Here is an 18,881-nt window from a genome sequence, read left to right as displayed (position 1 = left end):
GCTCTGGTTCATGAATGTGTTTTATGAATCACTATCCATTAGAGAATCAATGGTACTCAAGGATGAAGATATAATTAGAGAGGTTAACGGATTCTACCTGACTCTAATTAAAGTGTTTAATTAATTATTAATTTTATTGGAGCTCGGGATTATAGGTCCATTAGTCCCCTCGTCGTCCTTGTAATTCTACCAGACACAAAGGGCAAAATAGTAATTTTAGAATTATAAAATTCTAAGATTAAATACTCGACAAATAATTAATTGACAATTAATTATTATTTAAATCATGTGATTATTTAAATTTGAATTTGAATTGTGAATATAATTTAAATTTATCCTTTTGAACTTAGAATTCAAATTAATTTAAGTTTGACTTATTTGAATTTGAATTAAAATTGGACTACAGGATAAAAGATGTTTTCTCTTCCTTCCCTATCTGCTATTGGCGCCACACATAGGGTGTGGCCGGCCACCTTGGAGATAAGGGGAAGGGATTTTTTGTTCCAAATTCAAAATTGGAGATATGGATTTAATTCTGTTTTGAAGTTTGACTTCTACTCTTTAAATATGAGAATGATAGAAAATTGTGAATACAATTTTTGAAAACATTTTTCAGCCCTAACTTGCATTGGTGGCCGAAATTCTCAAAGGAAAAAAGAGAGGAAAATTTTTCCCCCAAAAATTCCACATCGTGCATGCGTTGGTGTTTGTGAAAATTCGAGTGTTTTTGAAAACCTGTTTTGTCCCACGTGTGCCCACACACACGTCTACGTGGAATCAAGGAATTGACGTGGAAGACTTTGGTTTTCTAAACACAAAGCTTGGAGCAAGGATTGTTCGAGGTAAAAGAACTCACGTTATCATCTGAGTCGCCTTCCAGGTATTTTTCCTGATTGAGTGTTTGATATATAAATTAATGTGATTAATTTATTCGTGCATAAATTAATATAATTTATAGAGTATCTCAAAAGTTTTATGAAAATTTTTATTATACACGATCCGCCTCCCCCCACGCTTCCGCATCCGAATTTGATTCGGTTACCAACAATTGGTATCAGAGCGGTCTATAGATGATATTAGTTTATGCTTCGATTATTTGATAATCAGAATTGATATATTAAATATGTGATATTTAATTATGTATTTATGTGATAGGTAGGCACTTACATTTATGGATGTTTAATTTTAATTCATGTTGATGAATGTATGGATGGTGGATTTGGTCGTTAATTATATGGTTCCATGGATCGGTTATATTCATTCATTGATAAATTATTTGTAATTTAATTCAGGATTAGAATTATTGTAATTCTAGGTTTTGGGTAGAATTAGGATTTTGATTTTGAATCCAAAGGAGGCCTTGAAGATCAAGTTTTGAAGCCATTAAAGATGCCCAGAAACTGCCCAGAAAATTTCCAAGAATCGGCCAAAGGGCGCACCTCAGTGCGTGGACAGTCCGCACGGGCGCGAACAGCGCGCGGCCATCTCACGCACGTGCGCGTACCCAGGTGTACGGCTGACGGTCCAGATTCGGTAATTTATTTTGCCATGGGACCCGGTCAAATCCATCTCAATAGCCGATTGCATATATTATATTTTATGTTGATAATTATATATTATATGTCCATGCATATAACATGCCATATAGATATAATGTGCCTACTCATATGTTTTATAACATGCCATACATATACGCGCATTTGTTATTGTTTATTTTATTTATTATAAAAGGGTTTTAGAAAAATAAAATAAAATAAGAACCACGCGCTAAAAATTGATTTAATATGATTAAATTGATTTAAGTTGCAAAATTGATTTGCAAAATAATGTTACAAGTGAAATTGAATTTAAGAGTTAAATTTTAGAATTTCACATATCTAAAAAATAAATTGTTTAGTTTTCGATTTGAAAACCATGAGATGTTTTTCAAACAAAATACATATTTGTAAAATAATAAGTGGGAGAGGGTTACAACACAATTACATCCCATTTGTTACCTATGTTAAGAAACAAGTTGAAAAGCAGGTTGAGAAATAGGATGACACGATCTTATTATCACTCATTTTATAAACTCGTTAATAAATGGGTTATTAGAAACAGGTTGACATGACACTATTATAACCTGTTTAATAAACGGGTTTGTTGTGTCGTGTCGTGTCAATGTTTCAATATACACGTCTTGTTTGGGTTTTGTATTTCGACACGAATAATAAATGGGACGTGTTTGTATCAAGTCTTATCGTATCAACTAAGGGGGTTAACATAACACGAACATGACACGACAACACGAATTCTCACCCCTAGAAAAAGTTTTCAAAAAGGCGTAAAAGAAATGAAAACAAGAAACGGGAAATAGGTCTAGAACAAATAGAGAAAAAAAATTTAACTTATTTCATTATATTTTAAATTAGAATAAACAAATAAACACATTAAATCATAATAATAAAAAATAAAATCAGAATATATCAGGCTTTCAGATCAAAATCACCAATGGCTGAGATTGGCGTGTGCGAATCACGTGCAGATAGAGGCGCATTCAACAGGGACAGGAGACAGCCTTTTCAGAATCTCAGCAAGGGGGCCTGCCACGTCTCCTTCATACCATGAAATGAATGACATGTGGAAAGGTTGTCGGCCACTCATAAATCACGTGAGCTCTTTTTTTTTCAACTAATAAATTTTGGCACGTGTCTGCTCATTTAAGGGTGCCAACCAGAGAGCATCACGTACATACTAATAGAACGGATAATTGGAGACTGAGAGGTGGCAATTCCAGTGAAACCTACCTGACTAAGGGGGCGTTTGGTAGAGGGATTCATTCCCCGATTCGAATTATGATTCGTGGTTCGCTACAGTATTTTTTCTTATAGAAAATACACGTAAATCAAAAATAATTTGAATCACATGATTTGAATCCTCCAACCAAACGAACCCTAAATCTCTTTTCCTAACCTAAAACAAAAAAAACACAAAAAAAAAAGACGTTGAACAAAAAGTTTTTTACCAATGTAAAAGAAACTCTATCTTTACTTATGTTGATAGAAAGATAAGTAGAATGGTAGAAAACGGCCTAAAAGCCCCTTCAAAAGAAAAAACTCTTCGTTTCCTATTAGCCATGAGGTACCAAATCAGATTCTTTTTGGTATTAGAATTAGCATTCACAAAGCACAACGAACGTTTAGTTTATGGATTCCAAATTATGATTCAGAACCATTCGCATTTTATGTGTGTTTTTTGTGAGAGAAAAATATTGTAGAGAACCATGAATTATGATTCAGAATCAGCAATAACTATAGAAAATAAACATCCCTTAAGTTTGGGAGAGAAGAATTCGAATGTGTCAAATTGTAGTGTGAGACATTTATTCTATGTTTAATATGAGGGATGGAAAATAGAAAGGAATGATACGTAAAATATCTAGGTGAATGAAGTAAAATGGTAGAAATGAGGTTTTTTTATTCATTTTGTTTAGTAGAAAAGAAACAAAAGTAAAAAAGAAATGTCAAATCTATATTATTTTACAACAATACCCTTATACAAATAAAAATTTGATGAATGGTTTAAAATTACAATAGTTATTATTTTACATTCTTTTTGTTTGTTAAATTTTTTCCCTCCTATTTTCTTCCCAAAGTTGGAAGGAGTGAAAAGTGGTGGGCCCCATGGATTTACAACTCTCTTCATTTCCCATTTCCACTCTACCATGAGATTAGAATTATTTTCGATGTACGTGTATTTTTTGTGAGAGAAAATACTGTAGCAAATCATGAACCATGATTCAAATTATGGTTTGAATCCTCCAACCAAACTTACTCTTAAGAATCTCTTTTCCTCTCTAAAATCGTTCATTCAATTTCTTTCCTCTCCCTTTTCCACTCTACCAAACATAGTGTTAATCTCATCAATACGTAGGGAAGTTGAAACATACGGAGACTTATCATCCGGTCCCTCGGTATTAAGTGTGATCCCAACCGTGTTTTAGGGTCAATTAAAATCGGCTTCAAACCATTCCCCTTGCTAGAATGTAACATTTGAGGTACTCTTAAACTCATTATCATCAAAGGTTTTCCTCAATCAAAGTAGCATGAACTCCGTAAATTAATGTGACCGTCTTTAGGAGAATCTCCCCTCAAAGCGCCATTTTTTTTTATAATGAGAACTGTGAGAAGTGTTATAGGGTTAAAACGGAGACCAAATAAAAGGTCCAAAAGTCAATAAGAACCCTATTTTAATTCAGATGACAGCTCAGCTCTAATGCCACGTCATCAACATCAACAACAAGGAATCGACCTGCGCACAAGAGGTCGAGGAAAAATAACCTTTTTTCAACATAGTATTGTTAGCAATATATATGTTCATTCTTTTAATCATTATATACGATTATTAGACTTTAACCATCAAAATAAGGGTTGCTTGTACGGTTTTATGGTCGAGTAATTTTCAAATTGGGTTTGTTTAATAAAAGTTTTGAAAATGGAAACAAAAACAAAACAATGAGAATGATTTTTATTAAAAATGTAGAAAATGATTGAAAGTTGTTTTCCCTTTTTCGTTTTCACTTTCTAGTATTTATCAACAAAATTATATTAAATAATTAATTATTAATTACTAATTTTTTTAAAAATTTACAGCATTACCAAACTAAGGCTTAGCCAAAAAAATAGTCACTATTTTTTTTTTTTTTTTTTGGTAATATTTCTGGACCACAGGAAGTTTCTCATAGCCTTTTCCAATTCTTTGATGAGATTGGCAGGCCACTTGTACACCATGAAGCTATGAGTTAGAGAACTTGTTACAACAGAGTTTATTAAAGTGAGTCGATCGGCAATGGATAAGGAATCTCCTTTTTGTTTAGCAAATTTAGTGACCGTTCGTCGGTTTAAAACCAACAATTTTAGTTGGTTCGGTGATCGAACTGACCACGTCGGTTTTTAAAAAATTAAAACTGAAACCAAACTGAAGAAGAGAATAATTTTGGTCGGTTAACCGCCCAAACCATAAAAGTTAAGTTAATACTATCCACAACTGATTGAAGGTGTAAAACCAAAGCAAAATCTTACACACACAAAGATCATTCATAAGCCACATTACACATAAAGGAAGCCCTAAGTTAGAGCTTCCCAGCCTTTATTTAATAGTGGCACACATCCACAGCGGACAGGTTGCTTCCCTATCTGCATTATGCATTGTTGACAAGGTGAGCGTCCATAGTTTTGTAAAGAGCAGCCGCAAAGTCGAAGTACGCGGTGGGATCCGGGACCGCCTCGTTCTTCTTCTCGTATTCAACGGTAGTTTTCACGATGGAGCCGCCTCCGTCCGCCTTATCGATAGCCTGTAACTGTTGTCCAGTTTCCTGGTTATCTCTCGCTCCTTCTATGGCCTTGTTTCTCACAATTTTGTTTTTCTCATCAATGGCTTCAACTATCGCTGTGCAATACTCAATATTGGATGAACCAGCTGTCACAGTGTTAAATGAAAAAGTAGAGATGTTAGTAATTAAGAACAACATTACAAGCTGTTATATAAATTATCAAGCGTCAAAGTACTGTAGAACTAAACAATATTTGGGCGCATTTAGAATTGGTTTTCAAAATGATTTTGTTTTTAATAAAGGTAAAAATAAACATGTTTTGAGAATCATTCTAAGATCGATTCTGAAATTGCGTTTAATGTATTTTTTTAAGAGTTGCGAAATTTTCCATATTTTGAGTTGGAAACTAAAATTGAAACTACTAGACATAAGGAAAAAGAAAATGTAATCGGAACTGGAGTCCGAATTTCTTCGGTCAACTTAATATGAAAACTAAAGTTACTAAAAATGAAAAAAACAAAAGCCCTTTTGGAGGCCGAAATGATCAAATTTGCCCAAAAAATGTCTCACATCATGGTAAAGCGACGAGTTTTGTCCGTCGGACCATTTCCACTCAAAAAACATATATGTTTCATCTAAATCCGACATCGTCAAAAGAACTCATGAAAATTGAAAACTTTGCTTTATTTGACTTTGAAATGTTCCCAACACGCCATAAAGACTATATCCTTATGTACCGCATCATCTATCCCCTTTTTGCAAATACTATGATTATCATTGTATTCTTAAAAACTCCCAAACATTAAACTCGCAAGCTAAAACTTTTCAAAATGGCCAAAGTACCCTTTGCGAACCAGTTTTAAGACATTAAAAAAAACAAATATTTATATGTAAATTTACTCAAAACACAAAAAATCTAAAATACTTCTCAACAAAAATAAATAAATTAATTAATCAGATCAAAGCATGAGAAATTTCAGATTTTTGCAAAACTTAGTTTTGGTCTGGCATCAGCCACCAGGGGGCCAAGATAATATATTTTTGAATATTTATTCAGATGCTTCCTATAAAGTGACAGCTATAAGATAATATTTTTTATGCTTTATTTTGACTTATGTAATATAATAATTATTCTTTTTTAATTGGGGGAGAGATGGCTGAGTATTAAAGCGTCGGATTGCTAATCCGTCTTTCGATTATTTCAAATTGGTTGGAATCAACACAAATCAAATAGAAATAGACGAAGCAAAGAAATAAAAAAGAAATACGATGGGGAGGCACAATCAAAATATGGGTTTTTAGGGGTGAAATTTGTGGCGTTAACCTATAGGGTTTATTATTTTTCTAATTTCTTCCCTAGCAGAATGTGAAAGATTACCCTTTGATTTACCAGAAGCAGAAGAAGAATTAGTAGCAGGGTATCAGACCGAATACTCGGGTTCCTCTCCCAGGTTAAGAAGATGTGAAAGTGTCTCGCTCTATATAAGAACGGTGTGTTTTGAGGTGTGAAGTGGGAGAGAAGGGATTTCATAATTGGAGTTTAAATAAATTTTGACCGTCAGTAAGAATTGTTTGTGGATTACGAACAGCTATAATGGATGAACCTAATAAGATAGGATGCCGAAATTTTGTTAGGAATGAATTATAGTTTACTAACTGAGTCAGAGGTCTTTGAAAGTGATTTCGTTAGTCTTTAAATGCATAAACTCAATATAACCTTACGCGGTGCCGTAAGATAGTTTTATGGCCATTTGTTAAATTACTCTAGGACTATTACCAAACTCCGTGGTGCTCATTCGTTGGGCAAAACGGACATTTATTACCATAAGTGGTGCTACTATAAATACATGGACTCTTAATGGGGTGCTTATTTGTAAGGCATAATGGCATTGTGTATTATATTAGTACCACTATCTATGCCTTACTCCTTGAGGACTATCTAACGGGCACCAAAAATCGGTACGCAGACTCTTCTACGGGGTGCTTATTTGGGGCATAATGGACTCTTTTCTTCCATTATGTGAGGACTATGAGATTGTTATTAGTTGTTATAGATTCTTTTTCTTATTATTCTTTTTTGCTTTATTTTTTATATTTTTTTTATTATTAACAATATTGTTGTTATTATTGAGCTTTTCGAAATCAATTGTTAATAGGACATTTTAATTATTTTAATGTTCCTTTGTTTATTTTTACGGTAATTGACACATATGATCCCTAATCTATTTAGTAAATAACAGTTCGGTCTCTATTTTTTTAATTTTAGTAAAACAACCCTTTAACTCTTAAAACGTTGGCAATTTTCTGTCAAATTTTTAATAGAATGTGTCTCGCGTAATGCATGTCAACTCATTTATTAATCGTGTCAGAAAACATCAACCAAAACATGACCTATTTATTAAACGTATCAAAAACGTTAACCCTAACACGATCCATTTATTAATCGTGTTAATCGTGTCAACTCGTATAATCCGTTTAAATTAATATATTGGATAAATAACTAATATAATAATGGTGTATTTAACATGGTCATGACATGTTTAACTGTATATTAGTCAATTTATCATTTCTTTTAAGAAAAATAAATGAATTTTACTTATAAATATTAAAATTCACATTATTTGTATTCAATATGTCATATAAACTTTAATGTTATATCACATATTACTATATTACAAATGACACATATAATTAATCGTGTCAATTCGTATAATTTCATGTTAAAAAGTTATTCTAAACACAATTCATTTATTAATCGTGTTAATATTATTAATTCAATTATGACCTAAATCAATTTATAATAAACCTAAATTTACTAATTTTATACAAATTTAAAATAATATCATTGTGTCGTGTGCTAGTTAAATTGTCCGAGAAACTTTTTCTTTTTTTCTTTAGACTAGAGTTAGGCTTCTTCTTTCTCTCTCCTCATCTGGAGAAGACAATATTGAAGAAAAACTTTTCTATCTTGTAGTAAAAGTAAAAAAAAATTAAATATTACTCTTTTTAAGAATTTTTTATTATCATAAAATTTAAATTTTAAATTTAAATCGGTAAAATAAACAGAATCTTAAAATATGTTGATATTTTATTATTTGTGTCGAATATTATCCTCTGTTACACAAAATTATTTAGTTCTTACTGAATGAACCGCACATCTAAGGAGAAAAAGACGTTTAAACGTAATCGTCTGTCATCGATTAATTGTGTATTTAGCTAAAGAGATACAAGAAATCTTATTAAGCACTATATACTTGAGGAAGATGGGTTTCTAATTATAAGAAAAAGCAATCCAATTAAGGTAGACATAGGTAAAAGGTTCATTGTTGGATTTATCATGGTACGGGTGCGGGATATACATATAATCATATTAGAGTTTAGGCTGGTTTGTTTTGTTATTTGCGAATATAGGGTTTCATGATATGGTATGCAGCAATCTGATATCTTACCACTAGGGCTCACAATCTGGATAATGACACAAAATAATGACTCGGATTGGCAATCCGGATAATGACACAAAATAATTACTCGAAATCTGACATGACTTGTAAGTTACCATCTGAATACCATTGCGTGTCCATGGCATATCTCATATCGAGCAGCCATTACTTTATCATCTTGTGTCAAGACTATTTTCACAGGGTAACTTTTAAACTTATGTATACATGATATTGATACACTAGATAGAGAATATAGACATATTTATTATTCCAGCTAAACAAGAGAAACAGAATTTTCCATGTGCAAGGAAAAAGTATTGTGAGTCCTTTTTTTCCTAATCACATTTTAAATTGCTTTAGATCTTGAGATATATGTACGGGTAAGGTTGTCCAGCTAATTACTTTTATTGAAAAAAAAAAAAAAAAAAGAAGAACGAGAAAAAAAAATTGGGTTAACTGATGGATCAGATCTGTTTATATGAACATTAATAGAGAAACCCAAGACCACGCTACAAGAAAAAGAGAGTTTTGCGACGACATCATTTGCGACGACAGTTGTCGTTGCAAATAAGTGAATATTTACGACGACATATAGTCGCAAATATGTTCGTCGAATTGGAAAAATAATATCGTCGTAAAAATGCCACATGTCGTCGCAAATAATGGCTTGGCACCAGATCTCGTATGGCGCAAACTTTTACCGCCAAAATAACATTATTTGCGACGAAATGTCGTCGCCAAAAGGTTATTATTTGCGACAACATGTACCGTCACAAATAAAATTTAATTTATTTTTTTTCCCCCAAGCAAAAAGATTATTTTGGCGGGTGGCAAAATTTTTTGGCGACGACATTAATGTCTCATTGCAAAAATGATTTTGAATTCCCTCAGCAAAATAGAAGGCGAGAAAAGTGGGCGGGTGCCCAAAATATTATTTGCGATGACAATACACTGTCGTCGCAAATAAGAATTCCAGAACCTTCCTCCCACAACATTTGTCGTCACAAATAATGAAGTGTCGCCGCAAATAATTTTAAGTTATTTTTGCGATGAGATGTCGTCGCAAATAGTCTTCAATGTCGTCGCAAAAAATACTGTTATATACCCGCTAGCAAAGCTTCCTTCTCCATTTTTTCCGATCGGCTTCTCTCTCTCTCTCTCTCACTCGGCCTCTCATCGTTTTCTCTTATTTTCTCCCTCCAAAATCTTAAAATCTCATTATATTCTCTTCAAAATCAACAATATTATAACTAATGTCCAATGTTTGTTTGTGCAGAATTTTTTGGTCGCTGCAATAGGGAAGCTCGGGAAGCGAAAGCTGAAGTCCATGTTCAAGAAGAAAGCTTCCAAGAGTAATCTTCTCTTTCATTTTCGTTTTTTGTTTTTAATGCTTTTATGTTCAGACCTTAATAATTTTTCTTTTTAATGCTTTTATTTTCTTTCATAAGTTTTATGATTACATAACAATTGTTCACGAATTTTTTTTTCCCTCGTTTTTTTTCTTCTCAGAGAAAAAGGTCAAGATCTGGTTAACTTATGGATATCTTCCAGAAGTTATGCATTGTCATTTTTTTATTTTTGTTTTTTTTTTTTTTTTTTTTTTTTTTTTTTTTTTTGCGTTTTGTAATCATTTCTAATGAATGTATTGGAAAATTTAATGGATTGTGTTCTCTGTTAGAATGTTTTCTTAATGAATGTGTCTTGAAAAATTTTTCAGGATCCTAAATTTTCTAAGTTCCTGGAAAGCTATGTCCAAAACCGGGTGAAAACTGGTTTTAAACACTTTTGTGACGACACTATGTCATCGCAAATGCTCTATGACACATCATCATCGAAGACATATTCGACAGAATATTCGTGACGATTTATTCACGACAACTGTCGTCGCAAATATATTTGCGACGACATATCAAAACTTTGTCGTCACAAATATATTATTTGCCATGAAATATTTGCGACGAACAAAAGACTATATTTGCGATGACATTTGGTTTTTTGCGACGAGTTTTTGTCATCGTAAAACCCCCTTTTTCTTGTAGTGCCATGAATTTACAAAACACTGCAGCAATCTTTCTATGCTATGTTCCTATCTTGAGGCAAGTATGCTATCTGCGCCTTATTGTCCGCCTTTACTTCTTAGTCTTTCTTTCCTTGACAAGAGAACTGAAATCATATACCTATCGAGGTATATGATTTCAGCGGAAAGATCACAAACTTTTATCTTTTTCACTGACACGAGAACGCTGTTTTCTTAGCGGGCATGTTTCTGAGCCGGTTCTCAAACCTATTACTATACGAACAGTCTTCTTCAGCTAAGGCTGGCAAATCAAAGTCTTTTTTGTTAAAAAGAGATCTTTATATTTGTGACGACATATCAAAACTTTGTCGTTGTAAATATATTATTTACCACGAAATATTTGCAACGAACAAAGGACTATATTTGCGATGACATTTGGTTTTTTGCGACGACATCGTAAAACCCCCTTTTTCTTCTAGTGCGATGAATTTACAAAACACCCATAAGAGAAACAGATCATGCCAAATATTAATAAACGCTTGGAAATATTTGCCAAACTGGATATACACACAGCAATCTCTTCAAGAGATACTTATTTAGGTGAGAAAACGATGAGCAAGCATATATATATATATATAATATGTATACACGCATGCACACTTCTTTCATATATGATCACCACCTAATTTATTTTACACAAAATATAGATTTAGTTGTTCCAACCAAGCATAAGCAAACCACCATAACGTTTTCTTCTCAAACCACAGCTGGAGTTCCAGCCTCAGGCTCATACTCGAGAAGGTGATTTTCAAGATCTTTCGTGACATCAGCGAGTAACTGAAGCAGTGTGTGGGGGTCTATAATTTCACCATGATGCTTTTCATACTCCAGAGTCAAGTGCACAAGGCTTCCCTCACCCTCAGGTTTGGGATTAGCTTGGACAGTGATAATGAAGCTCTTGAAGTGCTCCATAAGGTCTCCTTCAATCACTCTGAAAGTGATTAAATTCTTCTCATCATCTATGGCTTCAACTATGTCCTTCGCGACTCTCAGCTTCCCATCTAGGGTTTCATACACATCAGGTTTAGATTTCACATACATAATAATATTTTGAAATTCAAAGTGAACAACTAAGGCCTTGTTTGCTTTACGGATTCGAGTTTTTAATTCGAACTTAGATGTGACATTTTCTGAGAGATTTTAACTGTAGCAGAAAAAGTTAGATGTGACATTTTCTGAGAGATTTTAACTGTAGCAGAAAAAGTTAGATGTGACATTTTCTGAGAGCTTTTACCTGTAGAAACTTAAAACTGAAAACTCGAATGGGTGAAATGAACGAGGCCTAATACTCCGTTTGTTTTGAGAGTTTTGGCCTGATTCTGGATCATGGTTCTTGGTTCGCTACAATGTTTTTCTCTCACAAAAAAATTAAATTTTAAAAATCAGAATCACGAACCATGGTTCAGAACCCGTGAACAAAACATCACCTAAAAGATGGATCATGAGGTTTATCCATAATATTCTAAAATTATATTACATACAAGTGGTCATGAATATTTTTGAACAGTCTAACTCGCATTAAATTTTTTGTTAAATTTTGGAAGAGTTGATTTTCATATATTTTCTATTATATGCTAAAAAAAACATGCACTAGTATGCACTAGTATACTACCACACATGCACTAGTATGGTCATGAAAACTTGTTTCATTTTATACCATCATGAGATGAAAATATAAAAATTTCTACCCTTGAAGAAAGGGAGATTATGATTTGAGCTTATTTAGAAATTATTACCATGGAAGTAGTTCCAGTAGATGACAGAGCCCACAGTCCCCCATTCTCCTTCATGTATTTCACAACCATGAATTTTGTCGCTTGAATGATTCGATATGTGGTGAGGTCTGTGCTTTAACATGTCATGGAACTTCTTGGGAGAAGCTTTGATTTCTACATCTGTCTCCAGCTTTCCATAGAGATCAGACGACATTTTTTTTTCTTCCTTTTCTATATGATAATAGAGAAGACTAGGGACAAGAAGGATGATTTGTTGGGAGAAAAAGTATTTGCACTTAACACTCTTTTATAGAAGATCATCATACCAATAAGAAATTCCCTGTAGCCTCAATTATTAATTCCATACTATTACGTGCTTGGATTTAACGGGATTATTTTAAAGTGCTACTTGATCACGTGAATTCCTTTGACATACTATTATTGTAGTCGGTAAACATCTAATCTTATAAAGTAAGGATATATAGTATAAATACCTAAACTTATCTTATCAAAATCCTGTCATGCTTTACTGAGGTAGCGAAAGCTTAATTAAAGGAAGAACGAAATGGTAGAATAAAAGGGTAAACGAATTAACCTGTTGATTCACACAGAATATCAGAAAAATTATTTCAAAAACCATTGATTTAGACACAATACTAGAATTTGGAAGAAGGAAAATTAAGAGGAAAATCTGAAATTTTATTAAAATTAGACTGGTATTCATTATAAGAGGACTCCATATAAATAGGCAAAACAGAAGCTGAAAATTGGCCTATTCTATAATTAAAGATAATGAAAAAGCAAAATTTTCCATATTTTGAGCTGGAAACTAAAATTGAAACTACTAGATATAAAGAAAAAGAAAACGCAATCGGAACTGGAATTTGAATTTACTCGGTCAACTTAATATGAAAACAAAAGTTACTAAAAAAACACATATGTTTCATCTAAATCCGACATCGCCAAAAGAACTCATGAAAATCAAAAAATTTACTTTATTTGACTTTGAGATGTTCTCAACGCACCATAAAGACTTGATCCTTATACACCACATCATCTATCCCTTTTTGCGAATACTATGGTTATCACTGTATTCTTAAAAACTTACTAAACTCCCAAACATTAAACTCGCAAGCTAAAACTTTTCAAAAATGGCCAAAGTACCCTTTGAGAAACTGTCTTAAGACAGTAAAAAAAACCAAATATTTATATGTAAATTTACTGAAAACACAAAAAATCTAAAATACTTCTCAGCAAAAATAAATAAATAAATAAATCAGATCAAAGCATGAGAAATTTCAGATATTTACAAAACCTAGTTTTGGTCCGGCATTAGCCATCAGGGGGCCAAGATAATGTGCCTGTTTGTTTTCCTTTTTGAAAACGTTTTTCACGTTTTTTGAGAAAAGAATAATGAAAACAGCATAAAAATTGTTTTTGGTTTAACAATGAACAAAAAATGAAAATAAAATCATTTTTGTATTTTTCCCAAAAACCACCGTCATAATGAAAACGAAGTAAATTCGTTTTCAATTTTCCATTTTCATTTTCTCCTCTACCCTTCACTTCTCTCACAAACGATCTCTCTCCTTTGAACAACAACAACAATCAACAGCAACGGCTGAAGTCTATTGGATCTCCAACAGTGTCCAAGGAATTGGAAAAGTATCACAATGCCAAATCAACTCCCTCACAGGACCGATTGAAGGAACCTCCTGTGGCAATGGTGCTCATTTGTTGAGCACAACAGACATTTATAATTTAACAAGAATTAAATTATTTTCTCAAAAAAAGAAAAAAAAAATGAAATACTAAATAGATTAGGGGTTGTTTGACGGAAATTCTCAAACAAAAAAGAAATACTAAATTCTCAAAAAATCCCATGAGAAATTTGACGGAAATGTTTAAATTACCAACGTTTAGTGAGTTTAGGGGTTTTTTTTTCAAAATTAAAAGAATAAGAATCAAATTAACACCTACTAAATAGATTAAGGACCATTTGTGCCAATTATTCTTATTTTATTTTGTCGATTTTAAACCGAGTAGTCGGTATTTCTATTGGGCTTGGCTCACCTCACCCTTTTCCTTCAGGTGGTGTATAGATTGTCATAATAGCTAGATTACAAAAATGTATTCAGTTGTCTCTTGGTAATACCCTCCAGCGAGGCTAGGTTACAATAATGTGTCCACATGTCAAACATAGATATAAGACAAAATATCATAAATGGGCGTTCATTATGCATCACTCATTTACATCCACAGCATGTTCTTTTGCCTCAAAAATTCAAAAAAAGGCAACTCGAATTCTAACTTTAGTCAAGTTCATGTTCTTTTAAGTTTGAACGCACTCAAACACAAATTCAAGTTACAACTTCAACTCAAGTTATAACTCAAATTCAACTCAAGAACTACACTCAAATCAAACTCTAAAAGAACATGTCAAATCCAAAACTCGTATCGATGAAATAAACTAGGCCTTAATAAATTTACCATTGAGTGCAGTTATGGGTGGTGACAATTAATTTCTTTCTTTTATTTTTTATGATTTCTTTTCTTAGCAATTTTGAATTTTTCATTTAAATTTAGAATATTTGGATGATGTGCAGCGTTTGGTCATGGGAGAAAATAATTTTCAACAGTATCAGTGTTCAAGACAAAGGTTAGAATTGTTTACGCACTGCTAGCAAGTTTGATCAAAATTGGTTTTGTTTGGCCATTTTCAGGGGTTTTTTTTTTTTTTAATAAATGGTCGAAATTGTGTAAAACGAAGAAAATAGTCGGTTTTCTTTTTATTATCAACTTAGTAGTTAATTATTGATTAAGTACTTTATTAAAGGAAAGATTCATGTTGATATGGTTGACCATTATTTTTATTTATGTAAATCAATTTAGGATAGTTTCCTTTTCTTCTGGAATCAATTGTAATTACCAATTATTGTTTTCACACTTGTAATATTCTATATATACTCTTGTAATCTCCCATTAACCTAATACACAGAAAACATTCACAAAATACTTCTTCTTCCTCTTTATAATTTTCTCATGGTATCAGAGCGTTATAAGTTCTGAGAAATAATTTCCGCTGCAACTATGGGAGATGAAAATTCGAAGACGGAGAAGGGAATCAACCAATCAGATCCACTCACTTTACACCACTCCGATCATCCCAGTTTGGGTCTCGTCTCTAAACTGCTCGATGGAAATAATTATGGGCAATGGAGCCACGCAATGCGAATCGCTCTAAGTGCCAAGAACAAGCTTGGTTTTATCAACGGGACAATTAAGGCGCCGAAAAGAACTGACGACAAGTTTCCGATATGGGAACGCTGCAATGACATGGTACTTTCATGGATCCTTAACTCTGTTCATTCTGACATTGCTGGTAGTATTATGTACACAGAATCTGCAGCAGAGGCGTGGAATGATCTATATGATCGTTTCTCACAAGGGAACGACACCCGAATTTTTTAAATTCGTCAAGAGATTGTGGAGCATCGACAAGGACACCAATCCGTATCAGCCTACTACACCAGATTGAAGACTCTTTGGGATAAATTGGCTTCTTATCATGACCCAATTATCTGCAACTGTGGATGTCTCAAAGGTCTTGCCGAAAGAGAAGAGAAGGAAAGGGTTATGCAATTTCTCATGGGATTACATGACTCGTTCTCTATAATTCGTGGTTCCATACTCTTAATGAAACCTCTTCCCGACACTCGGAAGGTTCATGCTCTCGTTCTGCAACATGAGAGACAGAGTGAAGTGGCTGCCAACAGAGACATTGCTGGACAACATGTTGTGAACTGGGCAGAGCAAAAAATGCAGAATCGGCCTGCCGGAGGTCGAAAACCGCTTCACTGCAGCCACTGTGACATGGATGGACACACCATAGATCGTTGTTTCTTCATTCATGGCTTTCCTCCTGGACATAGATATCATGGGAAAGAAGTCAAACCAAAGGGGAAGAAATCCATCAACTCTGCGGCTGTTTCTAATATAGAAACAAAAGAAATCAAACAACTCATGACCAAGGAGTATGAACAAATCATGACGCTTCTTCGCAAAGAAACCGGTAATGTTGAGCCTTTTATCAACGCTTCAGGTATTGATCCAAGCCATAATAATATTTGGATATTAGATAGTGGTGCTACTGATCATGTGTCTAAAAATCCACCAATTGCAAATGAACTCACATCTAAACATCCCACTGTGCAATTACCAAACGGAGGACATGCTCAAATTAAATCCATTGGGTCCATGAAATTAAGCAATGATATGACTATAGACAATGTGCTTTACGTCCCAAATTTCAAAGTGAATTTGGTCTCTATTAGCAAGCTTACACAAGCTCTAGGCTGTAATGTGACATTTTATCCTGACTTTTGTGTGATGCAGGATTTAACTACGAAGAAGACGATTGGACTGGGCAGGCAGAGTAATGGTGTATACTATCTCACAGCAAACCGAAGCCCACACTTATCCAACAACATCCACCACACATTCAATATTTGGCATAGACGTCTTGGGCATCCCTCCATCGCTGCACTCCAGTTATTATCTAAAACTATTCCATAAATTTCTTTTGATTCCAATAATGTTTGCGATGTTTGTCATCTTGCAAAACAATCTCGTTTACCATTTTCCATTAGTAGTATTTCCAGTCGTGAACCTTTTGATTTAATACATTGTGATATTTGGGGACCACATAGAATTTATTCTTATTCTGGAGGTCATTATTTTTTAACTATTGTGGGTGATTATTCTCGTTACACTTGGGTTCATCTCATGCGTCATAAGTCTGAAACTCAATCCCTCATTAAGAACTTTGCATGGGTCAAAACACAATTCAATTGTTCAATTAAAACCCTAAGATCTGACAATGGACAAGAGTTTCTTTCTTTGTAAACCTTTTTCAATGAAAATGGCACCACTTTTCATCGATCTTGCACTTGCACACCTCAACAAAATGGGGTAGTTGAACGCAAACATCGTCACCTTTTAAATGTAGCTCGTGCCATCCGTTTTCAAGCTAATCTTCCATTGAAATTTTGGGGGGAGCATATTAAAGCAGCTAGCTACCTCATTAACAGATTACCCACTCCACTCCTATCCAACAAGACACCATATGAACGATTACATAAAAAGATACCTTCTTATTCTCATCTACGCGTTTATGGTTGCCTATGTTTTGTCACAAATCTACAACTCACTCATAAATTTGATGCTTGTGCACGACATTGTGTTTTTCTGGGGTACCCACCAGGGCCAGTTGAGTGAAAGAAAACTAATCACCTCCCGAGACGTCATATTCTATGAGGATATTTTTCCATATTTTAACCTCCCACGTGAAGACCAAAACAACACACCAACCTTGCCAAAACAAATAGATGCCGAAATCGACACATCCCAAACCACTTTGCCAAACTTAGAGCCCCAAACTGATTCCTCTGACCACAGGACCACCGAATCACCATCACAAACCATCACAGACTCAACTGGCCGGCCGGACAGTCCTCACCGGCCTGCCAGACCACCGACAGAGGCAGAAATCAACCTTCGACGATCTACCCGACCAACTCGCATACCTACTCATCTGAGAGATTATCAAATCAATTACACTATGCCTACAGACTCGTCTCTTCTGGTTAAATCAGGCACTCACCATCCCATGTCAAGGTATGTGTCATATTCTAGCCTTTCTAATGCTCATCGTACCTTGGTCTACAATGTTTCTCACTTGCTCGAGCCAGAAACATATGAGCAGGCTTGTAAGGACCCAAAATGGATTGAAGCAATGGAGGCTGAGATTGCTGCTCTAGAAGAAAACATAACTTGGTCTCTAGTTCCTCTTCCCATGGGTCACCATCCCATTGGGTGCAAATGGGTATTCAAAATAAAGTACAATTCTGATGGCTCCGTTGAACGATACAAAGCCTGACTAGTTGCCAAAGGATTCACCCAATGAGAGGGTATCGATGACAATGAGACTTTTACTCCAGTTGCCAAACTTACAACTCTACGATGCCTTCTTGCTATTGCCTCTGTTTACGGTTGGGGTCTTCATCAAATGGATGTTCAAAATGCCTTTTTACATGGAGATCTCACCGAGGAAGTCTACATGGATCCTTCTCCAGGATTTCGTCGACAGGAGGAGACACTTGTGTGTCGACTTCACAAATCTCTATATGGCTTAAAACAAGCCTCTCGATCATGGTTTCACAAGTTTCTCTCGGCCATCAACAACTTTGGTTTCCAACAATCACAAGCCGACCACTCCTTTTTTGCAAAGGTGCATGAAAATTCTTTTACAGGCATTTTGTTATATGTTGATGACATAA

The 18,881-nt window shown here is 34.2% G+C and overlaps 1 protein-coding gene and 1 pseudogene across 1 annotated transcript; both read right to left on the bottom strand.

Moving 5' to 3' along the window:
• LOC21387643 overlaps positions 1-9,881 on the bottom strand; it is a 19,731-nt pseudogene extending 9,850 nt beyond the window's left edge.
• Positions 9,882-11,299: 1,418 nt separating this feature from the next.
• Positions 11,300-12,832, bottom strand: LOC112094335 (MLP-like protein 43). The gene is made up of 2 exons (XM_024174942.1): positions 12,565-12,832; positions 11,300-11,829 (listed from the first exon to the last, which is right to left on the bottom strand). The coding sequence occupies exons 1-2, from the start codon at positions 12,755-12,757 to the stop codon at positions 11,525-11,527; spliced, it is 498 nt and encodes a 165-aa protein (XP_024030710.1). The 5' UTR covers positions 12,758-12,832; the 3' UTR covers positions 11,300-11,524.
• Between the last annotated feature and the right edge of the window lie 6,049 nt (positions 12,833-18,881).

This window comes from Morus notabilis, unplaced genomic scaffold, assembly GCF_000414095.1.
Source record: "Morus notabilis unplaced genomic scaffold, ASM41409v2 Scaffold424, whole genome shotgun sequence".
Classification (NCBI taxonomy): Eukaryota; Viridiplantae; Streptophyta; class Magnoliopsida; order Rosales; family Moraceae; genus Morus; species Morus notabilis.
Note: the sequence above shows the minus strand (reverse complement) of the source record. Positions and strands in the feature narration are given on the sequence as shown.